Here is a 21,426-nt window from a genome sequence, read left to right as displayed (position 1 = left end):
CTGGGACCTAATATGCATACTTTTCTTCAATTGTTCTGAAGTCATCTTTGCTATAAGGTTGTTTGTGTGAAATATGCATGTCCTTGCCAGAAGCAAGATCTGTTTTACACAAGGCCCCATGCAATCACTCATCATTGCTACATGGACAGCCATTAGCCCCCTTCCTTCCCAGCTCCCAACAATGACAACCAGAGATCACAGAACAAAAGGACTGGGTGAGCAGCCAAATAACAGTAACAAAAAGGACATCATGCAGAGCATCAGAGTGAGCAAGTGATACTGAGGAGGACATCCATTCCTGGGGGCACATTATGATGGGTCATGGACCGTCAATGACTAAGAAGATTCCTTGCATTGCTGAAGGAAATGCAAGGAACAACAGCAACTAAAAAAAGGGAGGGGGAAATGCAGCTGAACCAATTTCTTCCATTTCAGGCAAAGGTGAAGTTGTCATAACAGATACAATTAAAAAATTCTTCTTAGGGAAAAAGTTGACTGAGGCTGTGAACAAGGATGTTCTAACAGCTATTGCGGTCTACTTCGCTTGGTATGTCAGGGTTTAAGATGCCATAGGGTAGATACTCATGTTCTGGTATTACAGCTGACTGATGTCACTGCTCTCTTATACTTGCCAATTAAATGTCAAAAAGTTGCCTTCATTTTAAAAGCCAAGTATGTTGATCTCACATCAATTTGATAATTCCTACAAACATTTTAATAGAACCACCTCTGTGGCAAGTGTGCCTCTCTTAGCATGACATTTCTGAACAAGGTTTTGTGCACTCATGTGGTATGTTTTCAGACTCCCAAAATGAAGAAGGAGCCCTTCCTATAGCCTAGATAGCCAAATTCCCTGGTAACATTTCTTTTACCTTCCATTTGCTTGCAAGAAAAGGAATCTTTTTGCAGGGACCCAAAAGACTTCACTTCGCAGAGCAAATTACGTGAAACTTAAAGACTCCAGGACTGCGTATGTAACATGAATGGGACTAGACCAGCTTGACCACTTGTGCATATAGATTAAAAATAACTGTATAATCACTTTACGATTGGTAGTTTTTGTGGCAAGATTATTGGGAAAGGCTGTCCACCACAGCAATAAATACTCACTGTTTACGGTACCTGCTAGTGCATTAATATTATTCAGTCCAACAGTGGCTCCAGCCAGTCCTTGGAGAGTACCCAAAGAAGTCAAAGAATTCATGGCTGCACCAGCCGTGGAATTAGCAGTTGATGCAGCCACTAAAAGGAAAAAAAAAAAAAAAAAAAAAAAAAGTAGTCAAAATTAAGTCCACATCTTGGTTAGGTTAGTTGATCACAAAACAGCTTACTTACAATAACATTAAGTGGAACAACAAGGCTACTTGCAATAAAGAAAGTAAAAACATCAGACCAATAGACCAACCTTGCTCAAAATGTTACTGTTCTGGCTGTTCATGGAAAGTGTCGATGAGCCTTGAACTGCAAAGTCTGGATGATAAAATTTAGCGCTGTGCTATTTGCAAACATAATACAGAAACAGTAAGATTGAGCACAGTCACCTCTTCAAAAGTTTGTCAGCCAGGCTAGCATCCCAGGGTGATCAGCTAACCAGCTAAGATATTGCCACTTTTTAAACACCATCACTGAAAAAACAGAATTCCTTGTAGCAATTTTGTCATACAACAGATTTTAGTTGCAGACCCTTCAAGTAAAGTTTAAAATCTTCTGTGAGACACTGTTCTCCAGTTATGGTTACAGGGCATTGTATGAACACGATCAGAATGCCTGAAGTTTACAAAAAGAATTAGAGGACACACACTAAAAGTAACTACTTATTTCAGGCTTCTCATCTGGTCTGTATATGCAAGCAGTCATATACATAGATGATACTGTATGCTTCTACCAAAGCTCAGTCAGAGGGAAAGCTGAGGCTCAGGTAGATAAAAAGTCTTTGCTGCTGTGATGTTGAGACAGTTCTGAAGGTAGGAGAGAGATAAATCCATCTAACCTGTATGCTCAGGCAGTGAAAGAGACTCAATCTCTTATCACAGGAAATAAGGCACTGTAGAAATTACTATCTTTTAGGATAGGCGGGATGAATTAGAAAGGTGTACTTCACCTGTAGAAGGGCCTTGAATAGTCTGCATGAATTAAAACATTAACTTACAGATATGAGAAGTTATATCAGGTAAATCACACTTTTTAGCTTGATTTTAGGTTGTCTCTGGAGCCTTATGTTAGTACACCGATTGGAAAGACTCTTTTTCTTTAAAAATTGCACTCTGTTCTGAAAAGTGAACTTTCAAAGTCAGTGTTTTGTTGGTGATCTACTGTACACACACCATGTCTACACCACGTTTATTTGTTCCTACCCATTACATAGCTGAGAAATGGTTAAGATGACTTCTATCTTGATCTTTTGGGCTGCTGAACACATCAGAATACCCAGCAAACCCTCAAGAAAGTGGAATATCTACAGTTTGCAGCATCCAGGAAGGAAAAAGAAGCTGTGGGTAAACTTCAAAGGCCTAATCTACAAAGAACCAATTTTTACAACCTCAAGACCCACCAAAGACAAGTCTTCCCCCTGTGGGCCTCAAAGTCCAAAGGACTCTCTTGATGAGAGTAAGGAAAGATTTCTTGACTCTGGAGCATTCCATGTCCCTATTTCCACCACATCTGCAGTGTTCTCTTGAATAATTGTATATGTTGCAGATGGAAGCTGCTTGGTTGATCAATCACCTTCTGCAAAGCAATAAGCCAATAATGTCTTTGATTATAACAAAAACCAAAAAACTTAATCCAAGAAACAAGTGAAAAAACCCTCTTTAGTTGGATAACGCAAACACCAGCAGAGAAGAGAGAAAAAATCAAAGTGAATGAATGTCAGTGAATTCCCTGTGACCAACACATCTCTGTGTTTCTGTTCGTTATCAGATCATTTAAATGAAGCACTTACATCTGAAGGATCTGATTGGTTATGACTGGTCTGAATTCCACCCATTTCTCTTTCAGAGGATTATATTACTCATTTCTCTTGAGGAAACACATATATTTAAGAAATGAGAGAAATGGGGGCTAGCAAATTGTTTGCCTAAAATTACATTAAAGCCCTTGGGGGCAAATGACTCCTGTGAGTGAGAGCCATACGCTTATGGATTGTCAACACATCTGTTGGAGAAGGGAGAAAAATCTGATTAAATCCTCTTGCGAAGCCCAAAGCTCATCGTGGTGGTTCTTATCAGGCTCACTGCTCAAACATGTGCCTTGGGGATGGCCAATATCTGGGGCCAACATTTACTTTTTTATTCTTTTTAAGTTTCTCTATTTCATCAGACAAACACAGAGCAGGTGCCTCAGCAATTCTCCCATTTGAAGTTGAAATGCAGATTATCTAGCTTGCCTAAATAATGACTTGGCACATAATCAATGTAAAATACTAGTTGGAGCACTGAAGAACCTCAGAAATCAGCATTTTGTTGTTGTGGCTATTTCTTCTGCTTAGCAGCTATCTGTCTCACAGATCCACTGATACAACATTTTTTTTTTACTCCTTGGCTTATTATTTCTTTGAGGAAAAAGGAACGGAATAAGTTGTGTGGTTTCCATTATCTTACTGAATGTGTGTTGAACAGAAATAAAAGAAGTTCTGTTCATTAGGGCACTTGTAAGTGATAGATCCAGCAAGTTGTTGGATGAAATATCCTGGCAGACTCCACACCTTCTCCTCTTTTACTGCATCCTGTGCATATGAAATGAAGACAATGATGAGCTAAGACATTATTATGAATGGGACCAAGTCTTAGACAGAGCTGAAAATCTGTCACAAAATGCTGCAAAAATCAATAGTTGAAGTAATGGTATTCCTTGTCCTCAAAAAACTTATAGGAAGATGAAACGAAGACTTCAAGACTTTGAAAGTCTTACAAGAGACATGTGGAGGCTTAGGCCAGCTGAAAGTTTTTACCTTATGAACTCCCAGAATATGTTGAAAATCATCTGAAGGCAAGGACTATGCCTTTCCTGTCTTTTGCCCTTTTCTAGTTTCTTTCAACTAAAAGTTTTAATGTCTACTGAACCGAAGGGGAAAAAAAAGAAAAATTACATGCCTCGTGGTAACAGTAGTTGATTGCACTATTTTGGGGGAACCTGTATATTTCTCTCATGTCAGCAAAGCTCCTGGGTTCCCACAACTTGCTCAGTGTAATGGCGAAGGAAGTATAATGCACTGTTGGAACAGTATTATTCTATATTTATGGCTTTTCGTTTTCCACATGACAAACACAGATTGGATACCTACAGAATTCATAAATTCATTTTTACCAGGCTCTTCTAGCACCATGTAAATCAAAGGAAAACATTTCACAGCTCTCTCCATCCTCAAGACCAGCACATAGCTGCCCTGAATCGAATCACTTCATAGTGGTGCTTAATTAACACCAGGTATCTTTCCAGATACACAGACAGCTTGATGTATATGGAGCTGTAATGCTGCCAGGAATCACCCTCTTTGTCCCACTGGTGCACCACTGTTAAATGCAACAGTGAGGAAAATCAAAACACACGAAAAAGTGCAAATCATAGAATACCCTGAGTTGTAAGGGACCCATAAGGATCATCAAGTCCAATTCCTATGACTTAGGCTTCTGGAGTCCCCCTGTATGGCACTCCTTTTTTTCCACAACATTTGGTATATATATTTTTTCTCCTTATACTGGTAATTTTATAGTTGCCTCCTTAAACCCTATGGCAGGGTGATGTTCCAGGGGCTGAGTTAAGTGAATTAACTGATACTGAAGTCAGGGGGAGAGATTCAGCCTGATGATTATACAGTAGCTGCATATACAATAGGCAGAGAAGAACGGAGCTGCTTTTTATCTGCTGCACCTACCACTCCCTAACAATTTTAAGCCCTGGATAAACATCAGAATATAACAGATAAGATTTTGTCTGCTCAAAGGAACTTTTTCCTCTCCACCATCAGTCACTGGAATAAGCTGACAGCTTTCTCAAAGAGACTGTTGCTCAGTGACAGCAGCACTGCCCGGCCCTAGTAGAGAAGTTATGGGGTTGAATCCTTTGGCTGTTTTTGCAAGAGTTCAGGCCAGATGCTCACCTTATCTTCAACTCACCGTAAAAATCTATTAATACGTGAAATATAATATTCCAGCTTTGGAAAAAGGTCAATGAAGACTTGCAAGAATAAAGAATTGTCTGGTGACCTGTAGAAAAGTCTGCTTTATTTCCTGAAGGTATGCTATGTGCTGGTCAGCTGTTGCTTCCTCCATCTAGGACACATCCAGAGACTTTACAGAACATTTTAGAATCTTCAACCATGAAAGGTAAGTTTCAAAATGTATTTTTAACTATTAGAGACTAAAGATGCTTCTTCACTGATCCCCCTATTCCCATATTTCTGGGTCAGCCTCATAACTTTCTGCCTATTTTTTTTCTACCAGACTACTCAACTTTGGTTTAGTAAACAAACACTCCCAAATAATATAAATAATATTATTAAGAAATTGAGGAATAGAGAAGAGCTGCAGCACTCCCTCGTGACACTCCCAAAACCCTTCCAGCCTCAGCAATTTGATCTCCTACTAAATGAAGTTTTTAATGACCTTCATTATAAATAAAGAAACTTGGCCATTGATTAACATATTATTTAACAGAGCTCCCTTTGATATAGTGAACATGTTTTGATTTGGAATGAATGTTGTACACGGTACAGTTATTTAATTACCACTGTTGTTTTTGTGGAGATTTATAAGGATTGATTTATCTGGTATTTTCATCTATTCTTCATCTATTCTCAGCATTTTAATTTCTGCATGTAGCAGATTATAGCAACTTCTAAGCCAGAGATTCTTATACAAAAAGCTTAAGTAAGCAATGAGACATTTCCCTTTTTATTTAAATGGCATTTCAACACAATTCCTAAAAACCATGCCAACCTAGAAAAACAGGCAGTACTAATACATAAACTTTTGGCCATTCTGTTGGCAAGCTTAAATCTATAGAGTCGGGATGATTTACATCTGGATTCGCATCAGCTGGAAAACTAGATTCACGATAACAGCATCTAGGAAAGTCAATGATGTGGAAATATTTTTTGGCTTTGCATTGCACACTGTGGATGGGATTAATTTCTCCACCTTTGGCAGTCTCACAGTCAGTTTAAGCTAGTCTAGCCAAAACTGTTCTTTTGGACTGTCTCTCAGATAAAGAGACATCTAACTTCAGTGTACTACCTTTGGATGTGCTGAACTGTGCTCTGGACATACTTGGTTGGACTTGATGATCTTGGAGGTCTTTTCCAACTCAAGTAATTCTATGACTCTATGATTCTATGATTCCTATTTCCACCAATTGAGATGGTAAACACAGACCATAAACACAGACAGAGGTAGACATAGGCCTTACAGATGAGTCACATGAAGGGGGTCGGATCCTGCCCTTACTGATCTGTAAATGAAGGGTTTGCTTTTGTCCTTTGCACAAAACTGGTGCCATTCTTTGAAAATGCAGGATGTAATCACCTCCATCAAATCTAGAGCTCATGGAATAGTTTGATGCTGAGCAATCCTGAACCAATGTGCAGAGAGTGTGCATATTTCTGTAAAGCACACCAAGACAGCAGGGACTTGTACAGTGTCACAGTGCAGGTCATACAAAGCAGGATGGCCTCACATGTGAGCATGCACAATGAGCTAGACTACTAGATGCTGATGATGCCTCTCTGGTTCTGTGTCAGACTTCTTGTGCTTCCTTGGATAAAGTATTCACTGTGGTTGTTTTGTTTTTGTTGTCGGAAGATAGGGTTGATTCTGCTGCTTCCCACTTGCTGGCTTGTTTTATAGAAGGCTGCATCGTTGAGGTGCAGGTATATTTCTATTATGCCTATTTATTTCCTGTTCTTCAGGCCAAGGAACACTCTTGACAGGTCTTCTAGGTATACTAAAGTAAGAAAATCAGAGACCTCTGCAGTAGAGAGTTGGGAAAACCCCTCATCCCCTCATCCATATCTCTGAGCCAACATATAAAATCCTGTTTCCCAACAGAGGAGACCAGAAAAGCTGTCCAGGCACTTGAGAAAAGAGGATATGATAGGAACGCATCCTCTCACTGCTGCTCTGAATAAAAGGATCTATTTAAATCACACATGCAATACCATGATTTAGCAAAGAGATTGTTTCAAGTGTGAGTTAGACACCATTCTTTGATTTACTTGGTAAATATGTGAGAGATACAGCCATATTCCACGAATAAAAGGGCTTCTAGGAAACTTCAAATGATATTTGCTAACTTGGTGTTATTTTCTGAGTGGTGATATCCACTAGGCTGTGCACTCCCTCCATTCCTCTTTGCCTCATCCTATTTCCTTTCCTGCCTTCCAGAATACTGTCTGAAAATGATACACACACTGCCAGTTTGGTACTAAGTATTGAAGATATCAGAAGAGACATTTCCAAGATTTTAAGTAAGGTTTCTTTCTGGAAACACTGTTCTTGTTTCAGGGCAAGACTATGAGAGAGAATGGGCAAATAAAATAATAGAATCATACAATGGCTTGAGTTGGAAGGGATCAGAAAGATCATCTATTTCCAACTCCCTGCTGTGGGCAGGTTGGCCAAAAAAAGGAAGGCTGGCTTCCTCTCATTGCCTTCATGGAGGGTTATTGTAGACCTTCACCCAGTCTACCCAAGAGAAGAGACAATACTTCTGGAGCAGAATTAGCTTTCTGGTGCTGTAGGACTTCAGGGCAGCTCCAAAACTGGCTTAACTACATCAGTAATTCTCAAATAGTGATCCACAACGACAACCCTACTGACAGCTTTCCTTTGTTCAGCTCTCAGTTACACTCCACAACTGCTTGTCACTCTCTAATGCACAGCACAACAGGAAGCTCAACATGTACTTTGCTACCAGTTACCTGCAAATCTGTTTTCTGTTCACTTCCTGCTTAGTCAGTTGTAGAGGACATGCATATGTTAAAAAGCACCACTCAGCTTTGAAACACAACTTAGTTTTAGATACTTAATGGAGAGTTAAAATAATTCAGCATTGGAAGTACTTTGCTCCAGTTAAAATGATACAGCTGTGTGCTAGGGGTCAATACTACTGAAAAATGTAAGGCTATGCATCTCTGTGACTCTAACCATGAGAAGCTGCAGAGAACACAATACTTTCTTTTTGGAGAGTCTCCCGTCAAATTTATATTGGCATTTTTCTGAATCTAGAATCCTCTCTCTTGGTGTGAATTAGGCTGCCTTGTGATTTTCTGCTGACATCTAAAGGGCTGACATTCAAAGGGACCCATAGAGGCAGAGTTGGCCAGCATGTAGCTTATTAAAGGCTCTTCACATGAATGTACAAATTCAAACTCCTGCACCTGGGGAGGAGCAGTGTGTTTCAATGACACAACCATAGGATGGATAGGCTGAGAGAAGCTCTGCTGTAAAGAGCCTAATGGTTCTGATGGGAGGTGAGCACAACTAAGCAGTATGCTCTGGGAGGTAAGAAAGCCAACAGTGTCCTGGGCTGAACAGAAAGGAGCAGCGACAGGAGATCCAACCGATCCTTTAGTCAGCACTTGTTGGATCTCATCTAAGTACTATATCTAGTTTTTGGCTCTTCACTGCAAGAAAAATGTTGATCAACTGAATGGAGCTCAGTGGGAGACCACCAAGGTGGTCAAAGACTGGAGGACTCATCCTGCAAGGAGATGCCAGTGGAGGTGCAGTTGTTCATGCTGAAGAGATGGCTTCAGGGGGGCACAGCAGCACCTCTGCACCTATGACGTGCAGGACTCATGAGCTGGGCTGTTCAATGCAGTATATGGCAGGAGGAAGAAAGGGAAATTGAAATAAAATAGATTCAGTCTCGATACAAGGAAAAACCTTTTCTATGTGAAGCTTGTCATGCGTTGGAACAGATTACCCAGACTAATCAGTCTGTGTTGTTGGAGGTTTTTCAAGTAAATCTCTGAGTAACTTGATCTGATCTCACACTTGACCATGTTTTGAGTTTGGGTTGGACAAGAGACCTCATCAAGGACCTCCTAACTTCCAATATCCTATGATCCTAAAAAAAAGAAATAAAATAAAAGAAAGATGAGAAATGAATATGGATTGGGAGAAAATGGAACAGAAGATCTGGCTTCTGTTTATAGGCCTGTTTAAAGGCACAGAGGGTGAGGCTGAACATGCCACTTAACTCTGTGTTTAACACTTAACATAACACTGTGTTTATGATCCTGGTCTCTCTAAAGTATTTCTTATGTAAACTTTCCAGGGCTAGATCTACATTTAACCAGAGGAGGCCATGACCTTGCATGATTCCTATGGATTTTAGATTCATTTTAGTGTCCTTTTGATTTAGCAATGTGCAACAGAATGTGCAAAGAATGGATTTAAAAAAAAACAAAAAAACCAACCAACCAAAGAAAAAAACTATGAAAAGAGAATATAAGCAATAAGAAAAGAAAATCAAAATTATTCTAACATCTCCCCAGTCAGTAACAACGAAGAGTTGAGGACAAATGGAAAAGAAATATTAACTGTAAGAAAAACATCTCTAATTTTAGCAAGTTGAATTTAAAATCTTCTGTTTACTATTCAAAATCACTTGGGTAAACAGAATATTCTTTGTCCCTTTGTTAGTACAAGAGGAATAATAAAGCCAACAGACAACACAGGATTTAAGGATAATCAGATTACAGCTCTGTTTTCCCTTTCTAAGCTTTAGTTGCAAAAAAGAATGATGTTTGCAATGATGTCATGCAAACTTTATCTAAACAAGATGAACGCCTGCTGACTTGAGTGAAAGCCCAAGGATACTGGCCACAGTTTAGTTGTGTTCAACAAAGTCTGTGCAAAGCTTCCAACTTTGTTTTGATCTACAGCATCTTGTTTTGATTGTGTTACTCTTTTAAACAGATAAAAAGGGCACTCGGCTGTAGGATTTCCTTGTGTAGCAATGAATCAACACCACCAGCCTGGTGTTATGCAGGATTCTGGCCAAAGTTGATACTAGGTGTATAAGGTCAGTGCATTCTTCACATAGTTCTAACAATAACTGGGTGGTTTAAGGAGATGGAAGCCATGAAGTTCACTCCTAAATGTGACTTAAATGCCTCCAGTGGAAAAGCTAAGCAACTGAAGTACTGGGATGAGGAAGCTTATGAAATGAGCATTATAAACATGGGTGTGGGAGAGAATTGGGAAGCCAGTCACACTGCCCATGTGACACTGCTCTCAGGAATTTGCAGTTGTGCTTCTGTCTGAAATGAGCACACTCTAAGGGCTCCGACTGCACAAGGAACATTTTAAAGAGGAAGAATAATTAAGCGATGACAGAGGCATCATCATTATTAGATAATCACAACCCAGGGGCATTAACAAACGTTGAGTGTCTCTAATCCCATGGGGTCTAATTATTCTGTGATAATAACCACACCTCCAAGTTTTAATTTATTCTTGTGGATGATGGGGGGGGGGAGTAAGAGAAAAGGGGGCATTTTAATATTTTTGCTGAAAGAAGATGCAGTTGGCCTTTCAAAAGGGCTCATCAGTATTCTAATCTAACTAGTGTGTTGTGATTGGCATTAAATTGTCTGCCCTTTATGGTGATCTCCAACCAATATGAGTATCCACCCTCATACAAACTGGTGGCCTGCCAGTCACTAACACAGTGCCATCATGCACTCATCCTGCTTCTCAGGGCAATTTTTGGCAGAGGAAATGTGGATTTTTCTGTCTGGGAGGTTAATTCTCCATGAAGTTCTCTGACAAATATACTGCCCGTGGCGTGGAGGGATGAGTAGAAACTTGATCATTTTCTGCTATCAGGAAGTGCTGTCTGACGTGCCAAAAAGGAAAATTCTAGTAAGTTTAAGTGCTCTGCTTGTGCTTGGAAAGAATAAAATAAAAGTGACAGATGTACTCCAGGGACAGAGAACCAGAAAAACAAGAGAGGAAGAGCTGGCAGAAATGAGAATGACAATACACAATATAGAGAGACATATACCGATATCACAGCCTTTCCTGAATAAGTCAGTGTCCCTCTATTTCTTCATTACTCACAGGTGAACAATACCTACGAAAGATTATCTATGACTTCTCAGGATACAGGAAAAGAGAAACGCTACAGAGTAATGGAGGAAGGCAGAACAGCAGCCTCTCAACACCCAGTCACATCTGTGTGTCTCAAGCATGCATGTGCGAGTGAGACTAAGCAGGAATGAGGAAGAGGAAAGAGTTCTTCCCCATGGTGATCCTTTTGGCTGAGGGTGACTTCAGCCATTACATTTCACAGTGTCCTGTGCATGCATGTTCACATACAAGAAAAAAGAAACAAAACTGACCCAAACAGAGAACTGAACTAATTCATTCAAATTCTTTGCAAAGACAGAAGAAGCAAAGTAGAGACTTCAGTCAGACTCCTAAATCCATACTCTTCAGGTGTACTTGCAGGGTTGCTGAGCACGCTTATATGAATCTATGCTATGTTGTGTTTAAGGGTACATTTTCCTTTGAAATTATAAAGATGGAAGAAGAGAGTAAGAAGAGTTTTTTGGGCCAGTTCCACACTGATGCTTCTGCTTTGTTGAAATGCATTATAGGGTGAAGACACGTTTTTACTTCACAAACTGCAAAGGCCATTAGTAAGGCAGTCAAGGACTTAATTTACTTGGTTTCAAATTCATGCAGTTGTTGAAGATGCTCATGTTTGGCCAATGCATAAAATAAACCAGGAACTCCATATTAACAGTTAACTAGATCTTTTCAGATAAAGTAAGATTCACGAACTCCAATTCCCACTGTATTCCACAGTCTATCCTGCTTCAGGAAAACAGGCCATAATTAGCTTGGACATATGCACAATTTGCTAGGATTGCAGGAGCAGTGCTGGCAGTAGTAAATGTTAGATATTTGAAAGCTCCTCTGATTGCATGAGTTTTGCTAAGACTTGGATCGTTTCCTGAATACTACGAACTCCAACATTTTCTTGGCTTGGACTTCTTGTAGGATATACAGCATATAAACTCACATATCTACCTGTGTAGCCAAGCTGGTAGTATCATATTTCTTTAGTAGAAAATAGCCCTGAATGAGCTTGAAATAATACTTCTAACAAAAGGAGAAAAACAGGCATTTTACAAAGTGGGATTCTTGTGGCCTGCAATAAAGATTAAGAGTTGGGAAGAGGAACACTTTCAAAATGTAATGTATTACAAAGTGTTATTTGTATACTGCAAGCAAAGTAAATCCAAAAAGGTGCTTAGGCAATGAATTTAATACTTTAGGAAGATGATAATGTACTAATGTTTAAAAAACAAACATGTCTCCTGTTGAATTAGATCCTACTAATCCATGGTTTAGTACTGTACATGGTTTCCTAAAAACAACTCCGAAGAATTAACCAGCAGAATTACTTGCTGAAAAATATACATGTGTTTCTGTCCTTCAGCTTTGGAGATCACACAGTTCTAAGGAAACAGATATTTTTCAGTGCCCAGAATTTTTACAATATTTGATGTTTATTTTAAAAAAGAATCAAGGTGATTTTTGAAATGGTCTCCTCCTGAAGTTGTCCAGCAGCCTCACACTTCTTCACTGACAGGTTCTGCCCCACTCTAATCCCAGCTGTTCAATAACTGAACTTCCCTAATATCCCTTGGGCTGAATTAATACACTCCTGCTTAGAAACTTCTTTGCCAGGGGAATATACAATGACCTGATACATTTTACAGGACAAATCTGCAAACAGGTCATTCACCAGCCTGCTGCCACCTGCATCCTTCAGGTTCATTGTTCCAAATGAGGAGCCATCACTGTTCCAGGGATGCTCCATGTGAATGAATTACCCTTCTCCTCTCCTTTTACTGCACCGAGACTCAAGGATATTTTGGACACAGTTCAAACTCTTTTAGGCATTTTAGATGTTTTGAAACATCATTAAAAATACAAATAAAGGTCAAAAATTCGTGTCCAGTTCCCTAGTTTTGGCTCTAATACGTAAGCTTGGATCCTTACTTAAGGGTGACTTAATTAGCAGATGGACTTAGCACCAGTGTATCTCTGCAAGGAGCATCATCATCTCTGGGCACTAAGAGCTGTCACAATCATCTGTTTAGAAACTCATGCACAGACTCAGACACTTAACACAATGCATGTAGGACTGAATCATAAACAATAGTTTGACGATATACTCCATCACAGACAGCAATCTTACTGAACTATGCAGTTAAGTAAGTGATGGGCACTGGGTGGTTGTGATGCCAAGGCAACATTTTCTTCCCTGTCTTCCTTGCAAATATATAATTTGTAAAAAAACAATAAATGGTGCTGAGATCAGGGTTAAGACATTGAACTGCTCTGTTTCAGAGTACTAAGATAATGGTGCTAATAATAAAACTACACTTACATCTTACAATGAAAAGTATATATTTGGGATGTATAAGGAGCCATTCACCTGAGGCATCCATTTGATAGGTACGCTGTACAAGTAAACCTTTATTTAAGATACCTGTTACATTTAACAATTGATTTTTTAACCTAGAAACAATTAACATTTTGAGAGCTAACTTTCCCGTGTACTTCAAATCAAACAAAGCTTAGTTTAAATGTTTTTATAACAATGGAACCTGCATTAATTCCACATGAAATGGTACAAAAATAATCAATTTGTACCACAGTATAAAGGGCTCCATTCTGCATTTTAAACCGATCTCTTCCAACATGAAACATATACTCCAATTCATTCTTCAGCAAACTGTCAGACCTTCCTACACACCTACTGGCAGGGTTATTTTTGGATCATCCTGGAAGCAAATCACAGCTATCTCAGTGGGTGTACTGGCCTCTAACAGAATGTCACGGCGGCAGCCTTGCACTGCTGATTGGAGAAAAAGGTATTGTACTGAAGTGAACAAAAAGAGAATCTTCTAAGAATGATTATTTGAACACTCTCCACTGCTTCTCAGCTGAAGCACCTTGTATATTCCATAAAATCGCTAACATTTCAACAATTGTGTTCACAACATGAATACCTTCAACTAACAAAGACAATCTTTGTGCCATATTAGGGGGTAGAAAAAATAATGAACCACAGACGTTAACTGTGAGTTATAATTCTCTGCTTTTAGCAGGAGGAAAAGTTGAAGTAATTCTTCCAGGACAGACACTAATGGTAATATTTTTTTTTCTTTTCTTTCTTTTTTTTTCTTTCTTTCTTTTTTTTTTTTCCTTTCCAGATTATCCCATACTTCACAGAGTTCTTTTCTTAGTGGGGAGGCAATAATACTTCCGTGTCAGCATCTGTCTCAAAATGAGTATTTTTACACTTTTAATGTGAGGAAGGCTTTTTTCAACATAAGAATTAACAGGTGAATTCTGACAGAACGTGGCAAAAGCTGGGCTTGATTTTAAGAGGTTGTTAAATGAAAAAGTCCGTCTTTTTACACTGACAGCATTTTTTGCACAGATTTCCTTTTAGGTTTACACAGCAGATAAACCTGAAGAGTTCTGTTACTGAAGCATGAATAGCTAGTTCAGTGGTGTGAATAAATAATAGTTTAGAGAATCAAATAATCATGAAAATGTCACAGAAAATCAAGGCTCCTAAGTTTGCAACTGAATTATCTTCTGGTTTAGCAGTTCAGAAGTTATTCTAAATATCACAGAATCATAGAATCACAAGGTTGTAAAGGACCTACAAGATCATCTAGTCCAACCATCCTCCTATCACCGTTACTACGCACTAAGCAACTATGTTTATGCAGGCAAATTTGGATGTATAATCAGATGTTCTGTCTGTTCACTTGCACATAGAAGAGTTTCCCTACTGGCTATTGGAAAACAGTTACATATGAATTTTAAGAAAAAAAAGACTTTCAGTCTTTTCAGGCCCATGAATGCATTGGAATCTCCATCTCTGGAGATGCTCAATCATTGCTTGGAATGCATTCATCAACCTGCTCTAAGTGGACCTGGTTTGAACAGGAGCCTGGAGCAGAGACTCTGGGTAGAGATCCTTCCAAACTCTGTGATTTTGTGTATTTCATGCTATGATATTCAACAGTAAAAATCTGTGCAATGGTGGAAAGCTACAAGATGATAATATAAGTTGACATCTGAAACCCAAGTTCTATATTCTTCCTTTTCAGAGTGCAGATATTGTTCTGCTGTTGCTTAATACTAGATAGAGGGAAATTTTCTACAGTATGAAAGTTGTACTACCCACAAAAGCCAGAAAAAAAACCGCAAACATTATCCTTGTAAAATTAGGGTAATGGGTCAAGTAAAGCAAAGTAAATGTCACAGTGTTAGAGGGAGATGCATTGATCCTGAGTTCATATGTCCACCCCTGCAGGAGCAGATTTTCTGTGGGCTTTGTGCTAGTCAGAGTTTCTGCAGGATACAACAAAAATATTCTCTGGAGAAAAGGACAAAGTCTCTTAACACTCAGCTGCGATTTGTCATGCCCAAATTAAGTGCCAGTATCTACAACTGACATAGTTCCTTCAAACTCCTTATTGATATAATGAGGAATACAAACTTCTGGGAAGAAGCCAGGGCTAAGTTGAGACAAACTGGCTCAGACAAAATTCATGGCTCTATAGAGTTGGGTAAAAGTTACCCCAAGGCCATACCATTACGTTAAGAAGTACTACAGGCGCTTGCCTTTAAAACAAGAAAATATTCTAAGTGAGTGAAATGAAAAGAAATTGAAGAATTAATTAACCAAATAGAGGTGATTAAAGTAAATAAAGGAAACAATTATCATATCAAAATAAAAGACAAGGAAGATGATTAAATGAGTCTTCAAAAGACCCGTGAGAAACTCATGAAAGACATAATATGCATTTACCTGGTTTTTATTCTTTCATGATTTCATTTTCATTTTTATTCAATACCATCTGATAATTGCAAGAAAGAGTTACTTTAACCATGGGCAATTTAAACCATTTTAATTTTTTTTTTCCAGGGCCAAGAGACAAAAGAACCTATTTATTGCCTGAGGGAATTTTTACTAAAATGAAAGCTTAATCTTTTATGTTTTTTTAAGCAAAGGCTTTTAAAAAATCATTTCTAACAATGCTGTAGGGAGAGACTTCCATGGGTATGCAAAATTGAAATTATAAATTTACAATTATAAAAAAATTAATAGTTTTGGGGATTGCATTGTCTCTGTTCCTTCTGAATGAATAGTGTTTCAAGCTTAAGAGAAAGTATTTAGTACATGAAGGCGAATGAGTGTCCTTAGACTCTGTGGCGGTCAAAGCTTTTTAGTAAGTATACAGCGCATATGAGAGAAAGATCACTGGAATTTAATTTGTTTGGAAATATGTGAACCTTGAAGAAAGAGTTTCATACAAATTGAACAATTGGTATTGAATCACAGTGAATATTTTTCTTGCAAGCACGTTGCATTTAGAAGTCAGCAGCAAAATTTGACGTGCTCAAACATCAGATACCATGCTGGTTTCTCACCTCCTAGCCTGTTTTTCTGAGTTGCGAATGCATCAAAGATGGTCTGACTTCGATCATTAACAGTTTGATGTGTTGAAGGTTGCTAATCTTATCTATGTAAACTTAAGCTGCAAGCTGAATTTGAATGGAAGTAACAGTGATCTGGGATTCTTATGACAGACACAGACAAAAGTCAAAATGAGAGCTCGGGGGATACTGTGTGGGGCCATGTTTTGGACTCAATGATCCTTATGAGTCCCTTCTAACACAGGCTATTCTATGATTCTGTGATTCTAAGTTTTGGTCGAAGACACATTCAAGAGATCTTCAGGAGGGATGCAGTTACATAAGGGTAAAAATGTGGATGTGATTTATGATGTGGCTGGTACAGTTTGAGGCATATTAGAGTACATGCTCAAGTCCATTCCTGTTCAGAGTAGCATTTTGGCTCTAACAGCATCAAGGAAATGATTTAATTTAAGCACGTACCTTTACACTCTCCTAAATTTGGGTAGTTTTCTGAACTGAGAAATACTAATTTAATGCATTATCTGGAGAGACACAAACATTTCTTACCGAGCTTTGTGAAAGCTTTGAAATCAGACAAAATAATTTACACTTTTGAAACACAACAAGCTGAAGTGTTCTATTAAAAGAAAACTAGAACAAAAAAATATCCTCAAGGCCTCCAAACATTCACACTCTGAAAGGCACATTTAAATGTTTTCTGCCAACATATTTCAAGATCTAAGGGAAATACTTTGAGTTACAAGCTTTATTGAACTAAATTCATTTCATACAGAGCAGAGAAGAACCATAGAAGATACTGTTTAGGTTTAAAAAATGCTTAATAGGGTAGAGAATGTAGAACCAGGTAGGAAAGCTCAAACTGAAAGACATTTTATCAGGGGTTGTTTTTAGGCATGTTGTGCAATAGAAACAGGTTAAGGAGGCTACTAGATCTGGATTATGGTATGCCAACCTGTCTATAAGACTGTCCACAAGAAGCAACCGTCATTCAGAATACACCATTTCAGAGGTTAAATGTCCTAGATTTTTTGAAAATATCACACCTTTAAAGTGTGAGTCAGAAACATTAATATCTTTGGAAAAACCTTGCTACTTGCTCTAGGATGGTACTCCAAGAGCTCCTATCTTAAAAAAGTACCTTCCCAAACAAAGCATCTTCCTAAGAAGATGCTTCTGTAAGCTTGGACATTGGCTAAAATCATTCATCCATCCATCCAGGCATTCAGGAGCCTGGGTTAGGAGGGACCATGAACTCAGCTAGGCTGGATGAGGAGATTGTGTTAGAGAGGAAGAGAGGAAAATAAGGACCTGAAGTGTGAATATAAGTCTTGTGTTAACATGGTAAGGGGAAATGCCACAACAGAAGCATGCTGCTGCCTGAGATTTTCATGCCCCAGAACTCATAAGAAAGTTCACTTCTAGACCTTCTGCGCTGCTCTGCAGTATGTTTAGTTGTTTTGAGAGTTCTAGTGCGCATAGCTCAAGAGATGCTGAGCATGCTTTGGGAGGACATGCTGCCCAGACACTTAACAAATAAACTGCAGGTATATCACACAGCATGCAGGAAATGCAACATTTCTCTAAACAGGAGACATGAAGACAGTAGAGCAGAAGCACAGACACTCAGGCTACCCTTCTGCAATATATTAAGATCCAGCTTCAGGATGGAGACAAGAGTAAGCTCAGACTTTAAAGAAAAAAAATAAAAAAAATAAAAGATCAGCAAAACCAAATCATTTTGCCCCAGTCTGCATCTCACGGCTGTTGTGACAGATTATTTCTAGGTCAGTATGAGGCTCACATAAGAAACAGCAAAAGGCTAAGCAAACTTACTATTCAGCCAAGCTGCCTTCCATTTAACCTCTCCCCCAAATGAACAATAAAACTGTAATATAATGGTAAGTGTTGGCCAGCTTTAACACCCGGCACCACGTTCGGTCCCATTTCTATTGTGCAGTGAAGGCTGTTTTCCTTACTGATGTGCTCAAACCGTCTGCCATGAATTACTTTTTCATGGGGAATAAATACACACTTAAACAAGATTAAACACAAATGTTCTTTAGTGGTGTCTAAAATAATATGAATGTTCTTTAGAACAGCAATAAACACACTTCATGATGCAAATAATTACACCCTACAGCCTTTATCTTTACATAAGCGGCCAGATTTTCACTCAGCTACTTCACTGTAAACCCAGTATAACTACACTGAATCAACATCTCTCTCCATGGACTCCAGAGATGCTGAAGTGTTACTAAACTCTTGATCTGCCCTGCCTCAGTCACAAAGGCTTTGCAGGCATGGGAAGTTCATGGATGAAAGTTTACATGATGATAATGGAGGCACCACTATCTCTTAGCCTATTCCTTATTTCCCCACAGTTTGGGGTAATTAAGTCAGATTGTGGCTGTGCACTCCTTATGCACCTGATATCAATTCTGATTCTCAGTTAGGACCACAAGACAGCTCCATAGGGGCTACAGCAAGGAAAAGAGAAGAAAAAAAGGAGAGAAGGACTGCATAAAAATTTATGATGGGTGAAGAAAAAAAGTGCACGATGGGCTCAGAGTCAAAGATCTGTCTCCTGGGGATTAAGCAGTACCACCTTGTTTGAACTTTCTGAAGGATGGAAAGGATTAGATCATGTTCTCAACACTTTCTGAAAAGTTAAAATTAGCTGAAATTCATCACTCATTTGTAAACTTCATGAAGAGTTTTGCAAGACAGGTCTGTTAGGCTTTGATGACCCCTGAAATGTATCTGGAACAGAGAACAAGTCCATATTTGACAGCTTGAAAAAGAAGTTATTTTCTTTAAAATAACAGCAACAGAAATATGTTCAGTTATTAAAAGGGTTTCCAGAACTTACACAAGCACAGACCTTAGCCACAGCACGGTATCGGTTTTAAATATTTACTTCCTATTTGCTCTCATTTTTGCATTTTGAAAGCAAGCATTCTGCTCTTACCGGGACTTGTGAGGGCTCCCAGAGCACCAGTCGTTGTGGAGAGAGGATTTGCATTGGTGGTAGTAGCTGAGGTTTGGGCGGCGGCTGCTGCAGCTGCTAAAGTTGCCAAATTCTGTAATTGTAAAGCGTTCATGCCTGCATGGAGAAGCAATAGAGTTAATTGAAAGGTGTCATAAAAAACAACAACAACAACAAAACCCCAAAACCCAAGAAACTATTTTCAATGGGTTTACCTTACCATGAGATTCAGTTCCTTTTACTCCCAAAACAATTATATTCTGGGAGCCACTTAAAGCCCCCAGATAGCATCTCTCACCTTTCTGCCTTCAGAGTGAGAAAATATGGCAATGGCACCAGCCTACAGTTAGGAAAATTAAGTCTAGTTGGTGTCACTTTGATAAGGGAAATGTGGAATTAGAAGCCATTTAAGCTCTGTGTGAATCCCAGGAGCAATACTATTCCCTGACACAACAGGGGGTGTAATGAAGATAACTTAACATTTAAAACACATTCAATATAGGGTCATATAATTAGGATGAATATAATTTGTTTCCCATGTCCCATTTGAATGTATCTACTAGGACTGCACTGAGCAGTAGCCAATAGCTGCACTGATTTTCCTTTGGATAGTTCATTTCTAAAACCAGGCATGTATTAAGAGCATCAAATTAGTATCAGACTGATCAAAGGACCATCACTGAAGTGGAGGCTTTCAGACCATAACCTCTGCATTGTGATAGCAAGAGTACTCAGCCAGCTGTTACTTCATTATTTCAGAAGATATGGGGGAGGTACACCTGCATTTCAATGAACATCTTCAAGAAATGCATTCATTTAAACAGCAAAGGATTTAACTTAGATGGCGAGTTACAAAGGACAAACAATAAATACAAATTATGTGAAACGGAAAAAAAGAAGAACAAGGAACAGCAAATGATGTTCATTTGACTTAGAGCAATTGGGAGTCTCTTCTAAGGTACCTACCTTTTAGATTGGACTAGGCCAAGTACTTAGGCTCTTATTCTACAGAGAACTGTTCTGGTGTGAGACTATAATGCAGATACAAGTCAGGTGCTAATATAAACCAGACTGGATCCTTCTCAGAATCCAATGGATAAGACACAGCTGTCCGAAGAGGTGATCACAAGGCTGAATGTTAACATATTGTTGTGGAAGAGATGTTTTGGATGGCAATGTGGGTTTACTAAGTTTGTTTGGACATGAGAGATCTCCACATGCTTAAGGCCTCGGTAGAATTGAAAAAGTAGACATAGACCATAAAATAGACCATAAGCCATAAAATACTACAACAGTTTCATAATATGAGTTATATGAAGCTTATATGAAGAGTAATACTTTCTTTTAGATCAAGTGGCAGAGCTCAGAAGACTACCTGACTTTTGGGGAACATTCAGAGAAGAGTTCAAGAGCCTAACAAGAGAAAGCTATTACTTCTTTGTGCACACTTTGTTTTTCATACCAGGTGAACCTCATATCAGCTTGGAGAAGAAGAAAAAAAGAAGGTCAAACATAAGGCTTTGTACATATGTTTGAGAAGGAAAAAATGAAACAGAGGGATATTTTTTGGTGAATTTCTTCAAGAATAGACCGACAATACTTTCAAGAACACATGTCAGAGACTTGCTGTGTGCAACAAACAAGCTCCCCAAAGAGCTGAATGCACAGGTATTGTTGCTGTCATAGCACAGGGAATTCTGAGGTGAACCTTGATTTAAGCATCTATTTGTGAATAAAAGCCTGGATTTAGACACAGCTTGTTTCTAAAAGTAAGCGAGATCCAAGGTGAGCATGCAGGATTGCTGTGGTTCTAAGTTCTGTGCCTCAGTTACATGTCCAGAATCAGCTTACACGTCTGAGCTTTTAAAAATGTAGCACAAGAACAGTGTTAGGAATATATTTCAACCATGACTCACCTCTCTAAAATCTGCACAATGCACTCTGAGGAAGTAC

The 21,426-nt window shown here is 38.8% G+C and overlaps 1 protein-coding gene across 50 annotated transcripts in view; it reads right to left on the bottom strand.

Annotated features, from left to right (window-relative positions):
* Positions 1-21,426, bottom strand: part of CELF2 (CUGBP Elav-like family member 2) — a 547,347-nt gene that overhangs the window by 19,016 nt on the left and 506,905 nt on the right. For 27 of the 50 annotated variants that reach the window (XM_085511895.1, XM_085511900.1, XM_085511872.1 and 24 more), the window contains 2 exons: positions 19,456-19,590; positions 1,123-1,242 (listed from right to left, as the gene is read on the bottom strand). In XM_085511895.1, the coding sequence (XP_085368021.1) occupies positions 1,123-1,242; positions 19,456-19,590 (255 nt within the window). Of the gene's footprint in view, positions 1-1,110; positions 1,243-19,455; positions 19,591-21,426 lie in introns of all 50 variants that reach the window. The other 23 variants (XM_032441981.2, XM_085511890.1, XM_085511931.1 and 20 more) reach the window with 1 other exon arrangement.

Source organism: Coturnix japonica, chromosome 1, assembly GCF_054131305.1.
Source record: "Coturnix japonica strain WE chromosome 1, WE-NBRP24, whole genome shotgun sequence".
Classification (NCBI taxonomy): Eukaryota; Metazoa; Chordata; class Aves; order Galliformes; family Phasianidae; genus Coturnix; species Coturnix japonica.
The sequence above is the reverse complement of the archived record's forward strand: the minus strand, read 5'-3'. Positions and strand labels throughout refer to the sequence as shown.